The following is a 6000-nucleotide window of genomic DNA, read 5'->3' on the forward strand; positions in this document are numbered from 1 at the left end:
AAAGAGCTCAAAAGTCAAGTAATTGGATGCCAATATAAGAAAGCAGTGGAAGCACAAACAGACGATAAAATCCTTTTTGGTGGACAAAAAGGATCAAGGCATGGAGCTGGAGGAAGACAACAAAGTCAGAACTTCTGCACCAAAAGCTTTTAAGAAAAATATGGATTGGTAACAAGTCATGGAAGAGCTCAAGAAGGATTTTGAAAATCAAGTAAGAGAAGTAGAGGAAAAATTGGGAAGGGAATGAGAATAATGCAAGAAAATCATGAAAAGAGAGTCAACAACCTGACTGAAGAAAATAACACCTTAAAAATTAGATTAACTGAAATGGAAAAAGAGGCCCAAAAAGCCAATGAGGAGAAGAATGCCTTAAAAAGCCAAATTTGCCAGATGGAAAAAGAATTTCAAAAGCTCACTGAAGAGCATCATTCCTTCAGAATTACATTGGAGCAAATGGAAGCTAATGACTTTATGAGAAATCAAGATAATATTAAACAGATCCAAACAAATGAAAAAAATAGAAGGCAATATGAAGTATCTCATTGGAAAAACCACTGACCTGGAAAATAGATCTAGGAGAGAAATAATCCAGGAGAGAGAGAAGATAGATCTAGGAGAGACCACCTGAAAGCCATGATAAAAAAAATAGAACCTATAATTCACCCTTCAAGATATTCTCAAGGAAAATTGCCCTGATATTTTAGAACCAGAGGGTAAAACAGAAATTGAAAGAATTCACCAAACACCTCTTGGAAAAGATCCCAAAAAGATAACTCCTAGGAATATTATAGCTGGGTTCTGGAGTTCCCAGATCAAGGAGAAAATATTACAAGCAGTCAAGAAGAAATAATTTGAATATTGTAGAAACACAATCAGGATAACAGGATCAAGCAGCTTTCTCCATTAAGGGATAGAAGGGCTTGGAATATGATATTCTGGAGGGAAAAGGAGCTGGGATTAAAACCAAGAATCGCCTACCCAGCAAAACTGAGTATCATGTTTCAGGGGAAAATATGGTCATTCAATGAAGTGGAGGACTTTCAAGCATTCTTGATGAAAAAACCAGAGTTGAATAGAAAATTTGGCATTTAAATACAAGAAGCAAGAGAAGCATGAGAAGGTAAACAGGGAAAAGAAATCATAAGGAACTTACCAAAGTTGAACTATTTACATTCCTACATGGAAAAACGATAATTGTAACTGATGAAGCCTTTCTCAGTATGAGGATAGTTGAAGAGAATATAAAGTATATATATATATATGTATATGTATATATGTATGTATACATACTATATATGTCTATATAGGAGGGTATATGGGTGTATGAATACATATTTGAGTGTGTGTATATATGTGTACAGGTATACATAGACAGAGGGCACAGGATCAATTTAATAGGAAGGGATGATACTTAAAAGTGAAATTAAGAGGTGAGAGAGGAATAAAATTAGGGGAACGGGGAGAGACAGAATGGGGTAAACTATCTCATATAGAAGAGGTAAGGGAAAATGGTTACAATGGAGGGGAAGAATAGGAAGGCAAAAGGGAATGGGTCGACCTTACTCTCATTGAATTTGGTTTAAGGAGGGAATGACATACACACTAAATAGGGTATCTTGTCCTACAGGAGAGTAGGGGGGAAGGGGATGAGAGGGGGGATGATGGAAGGGAGGGCAGGTTGGGAGGGAGGGAAGTTGGAAGCACCCAATTTTGAAAAAGTACAGGATCAATGTTTTGTGTAACTACACACACACAACCTATATTGAATTGCTTATCTTCCCAGTAAGGGTGGGTGATGATGGAGTAAGGGAAAGAATCTGGAATTCAAAATCTTGTGGAAATGAATGGTGTAAACTAAAAATAACATAAAATTTAATTAAAAAAATATAAATATTTTTGCACATATGAGTCTTTTTCCTTTTTCTTTGATCGCTTTGGGATATGGACCTAGTAGTAGTATGCACATCTGAGTCAAAGAGTATACACACCTTTATAGTTTTTTGGGCATAATTCCAAACTGCTGTCCAGAATGGTTCGGCCAGCTTGCAACTCCACCAATAGTGCATTAGTGTCCCTATTTTCCCACATCACCCCCAACATTTGTTCTGTTAGCCAGTCTGATAGGTGAGATGGTACCTCAGAGTGGTTTTAATCTGAATTTCTCTACTCAGTAGTGTTTTAAAATATTTTTTTCATGTGACCGATAGCTTGGATTTCTTCTTCTGAAAACTGCTGGTTCATATCTTTTGAACATTTATCACCTGGGGAATGGCTATTATTTTTATAAATTTAGCTCAGTTCCCTGTACATTTGAGAAATGAAGCCTTTATCAGAGAAACTTGCTGTAAATTCCCCCCTCTCCTAGTTTCCTGCTTTTCTTCTAGTTTTGGCTGGTGCAAACCCCTTTTAATGTTATTTAATCAAGATTATCCATTTCATTTCTTGTGCTTTTATCTCTCTCTTTTGTTTGATCATAAACACTTCCTTTATCCATAGATCTGACAGGTAAAAATGTCCATGCTCCTCCAATTTTTAGTAGGGTCTTTTAAAGAGGCCCGGCCCAGCCAGGTGGGCTTGAAGGAATGAGGAAAATGATGGGATGGCCATACCCATGGCTTCTCAGCTGTTAGTACTGATGCCAGCTGTGCCTGAGGGTTCTAGAGTCTCCCCAAAGCTGCCGTCCAGGGTAGGCCTCAGTTCTCGAAGTGCAGGCTACTATCTCTGGGGAATGGTAGGGGCACTGGAGAGGGGAAGGGTGAGAGAATAGGAATTCCAATGCTGGTGAGTAGGGGAGAGGAAGGGGTCAGGGCTTGGGTCAGGGCCTGAGTCAAGTTAAGAAGCCCAGTGAGCCCTTACCTGCCATGTGGAGCCTGACCACTGGGTGGCATATGGAACTCAGTTATTTGTGCCTGGCATTTTTCTGCTCCTGTCTATGGGCACTGTGTTCAGATGGGGTGGACCTGTTGGGGACAATTCCAGGGAAAGGGCCAAGCCTCGGGAAGGAGGTAGGAGACATTTGTCTTTGGATCCTGGGACGACTTCTCCTTTCTAAAGTGGCAGTTTCTGTTCAGGGCCCCGCCCTGATCTCTCAGCTACCTCTTGGGGCCTGGAGGTTAGGCTGCCATGTATTCACTCCTCTAGCCTGACCTCTAAGATAATAAAGCAGATGTTCTCTGAGGAGTCTGGTCCCTTGGCTGAATAAATGGAGCAGCAAATGAGATACAAGGACGATCCCTACTCTCCACGAGGGTCTGTGCTAATGAGAGAGAGCATCCACAGGGGAATGGCGGGGGCAGGGGAGGGAGAATTACAGAGATGGAGACTGGAGCCATGGGGGAGTAGTAGATTGGCCTAGCTCATCCAGAACCAGTGAGCATGGGTCCAGGTCCTGGAATGGGGAGAGGAGAGAGAGAGAGAGGAAGAAAAGGGGAGCTTTGTCAATTGGAAGAGAATAGGAGTGCGGGGTGGTTGTCAAGGAGATGGCTGGGGAGTGGCTTTGTCTCTGAGCCAGCCCCAGCCAAAGCTTTTGGGGTCTTTATCCCCACAAAGATGGGCAAGCAAGCAGGCATTGGGATTTGTGGGTACTGGGTTTTCAGAAGAGGAGGAAGGAAAGCATTTATTAAGGACTATGTGCCAGGCACTATGCCAATCACTTTATAAATATAAACTTATTTCATCTTCACAATAACCCTGGGAGGGAGGTGCTATTATGATTCCCATTTTATAGATGAGGAAAGAGAGACAAACAGCTGAAGTGACTTGCCCAAGGACACTCAACTAATGAGTGTCTAAGGCTGGATTTGAACTCAGGTCTTCCTGACTGCAGGACCAGCCCTCTATCCTCTGGACCATATAGGTGCTTCAGCATTGCCTTTGTTCTGGGGGTAAAAAAAAAAGCAAAACAAAATGAATAAAAATTAGTCCCTGCCCTTAAGGAACTTACATTCTGCTGAGGGAAATAAAACATGTGCACAAAGGAAGATGTGGAGGTACTGTGCTCACGGAGTGGTGCGATGGAAAGAACCCTGGGTTACACTTCTGCATGTGTGCGTGTGTGTGTGCAAGCATGTGTGTGTGAGAGAGAATGTGTGTGAGAGTGTATATGCATGAGAGAGTGTGTGTAAGAGTGTGTGTGCAAGCGTGTGTGTGAGTGTGTGCATGTGTGTAAGCATGTGTGTGTGAGTGTGTGCGTGAGAGATTGTGTGTGTAAAAGTGTATGTGCAAGTGTGTGTGCATGTGTGTGCGTGTGTGAGTGTGTGTGCGTGAGAGATAGTGTGTGTGTAAGAGTGTGTGTGCACATATGTGTGTGTGAAAGAGAATGTGTGTGACAGAGTGTGTGTGAGAGGGAGTTAGTGTGTGTCCGCATGAGAAAGTGTGTGTGAAGGTGTGTGTGTGAGAAAATGTGTGTGAGAGAATGTGTGAGAAAGTGTGTGTACATGTATGTGTGTGACAGAGTGTGTATGTGAGTGAGTGTGTGTGAAAGAATGTGTGAGAGAGTGTGTGTGAAAGTGTGTTTATGTGAGAATGTGTGTGTGAAAAAGAGAATGTGAGTGTGTGTATGTATGTGTGTGAGAGAGAGACAGAGAAAGAGAGGGAGAGAGGGAGGGAGAGACAGAGAGAGAGAGTGAGAGAGACAGACAGAGAGACAAACAGAGACAGAGAGAGAGACAGAGACAGAGAGAGAGGAGAGAGGCAGACTGGACAAGTCTCTGCATGTTTCTGTGTTGCCTCAGTTTCCTTAGCTGTAAAATGAGAGGGTTGGCTGTAATGATCTCAAGCCACCATTGGACGGATGAGGAAGCTAAGGCTTGCTGACTTGCCCGTGGTCAGAGACAACATTAGAGCTTCAGCCTCTGTGGTCCTCGCCAATGCTCTTCCTGGGCCTCCAGGTAGACAGGGCAGGTCCTGAGACAAGGCATCATTAGCCTTGGGGGAGCATGAGCAGAGCCGAGTGGAGCCAAGGGCCCATCTTCTCCAGTCGAGTCACACAGCCACCTCCAATAGGAATTTCCTTCTCCTCCTTCTCTCCCCCAATTCCAAAGCCAGGACAGGATGTGAGCCCTTGTCCTTCCCTCTCCTCCCACCCCCTCTCCTATAGGACACACATGGCTGATTGGCCTCCAAAAGCATCCCCCACTGGAGAATCTAGGGAGGGTTCCTATTGACTGCAGGATAAAGGCAAAACTCTTCATCCTGGCATTCAAGGTCCTTCACAGACAATCTGGCCCCCAACTGATGAGTGAGAGTTTTGTGGTATCAGGGCTTATGGGCTGAGAGGACCTGAGTCTAGAACTGGAAGGGTTGGGGAACAGCGTCCTGAGTAGGTGTCCTCCAGTTGACAGCAGAAAGGACAGGGGTCTCGGGGCTGATTTGTCATCCAGCCAGCCTGTCTGTCCGTCCCTTAGCTCTGCCCCCTCCAACAGTAACAGATACCCAGTCATGGCCTCCTCCTCCCCAACCCGAAGGTGGGCCTCCCAGAGGCCCCACATTCCCCCTCCTCCCTATATCTCTGCAGCCAGAAGGAGTTGGTGGTTTCTGCCTTTCCCTGACCTATAGCAAGACTTCCTGCCTTGGTATAGGCCTATTTCAAATTCCTACAAGCTCAAGATAGTTGGCTGCCCAGTGCAGGAAGAGCTGAAGGAGATCAGCAGCATGGCTTTCCAGGAGGCTGTCAGTCCAGGGCTCAGCTCCCTGGGTCTCAGCCTGTTCCTAGCTCTGCTGCACACAAGCCCTGAGGGAACCAGTGGACACTCATTCTCTCTGCCACCTGGCTGCCTGACGGTAAGGCAGACTCTTCCATGCCCATGGACCCTGCTCTCCTGGGTCAACCAGGGATAGAAAACCTGGAGGGCTGGGGCAAGAGGCCCTCAGAACACACACAGTGCGCGGTGAAATCTGCCTTCGAGCCCTTAGAGGAGCAGGAACTCTGGGGATAGGCCTTGTTTGCTCTGGCGGGGGGGGGGGGGGGGGGGGGGGGGTGGGGGGGGGGGGTGGGTGGGG

General features: G+C 45.4%; 1 protein-coding gene across 1 annotated transcript in view; it reads left to right on the plus strand.

Annotated features, from left to right (window-relative positions):
• Window positions 1–5597: 5597 nt before the first annotated feature.
• The window catches only part of LOC138141643 (transforming growth factor beta activator LRRC32-like), a 3017-nt gene continuing 2614 nt past the window's right edge, over window positions 5598–6000 (plus strand). Inside the window, exon 1 of the mRNA XM_069062373.1 lies at window positions 5598–5781. Within this exon, the coding sequence (XP_068918474.1) occupies window positions 5653–5781 (129 nt within the window). The 5' untranslated portion in view covers window positions 5598–5652. The remainder of the gene's footprint in view (window positions 5782–6000) is intronic.

The sequence above is a fragment of the Petaurus breviceps genome, unplaced genomic scaffold (genome assembly GCF_028583685.1).
Source record: "Petaurus breviceps papuanus isolate PSGF00001 unplaced genomic scaffold, PetGlider_PUasm1.0 90451, whole genome shotgun sequence".
NCBI classification, from domain to species: Eukaryota; Metazoa; Chordata; class Mammalia; order Diprotodontia; family Petauridae; genus Petaurus; species Petaurus breviceps.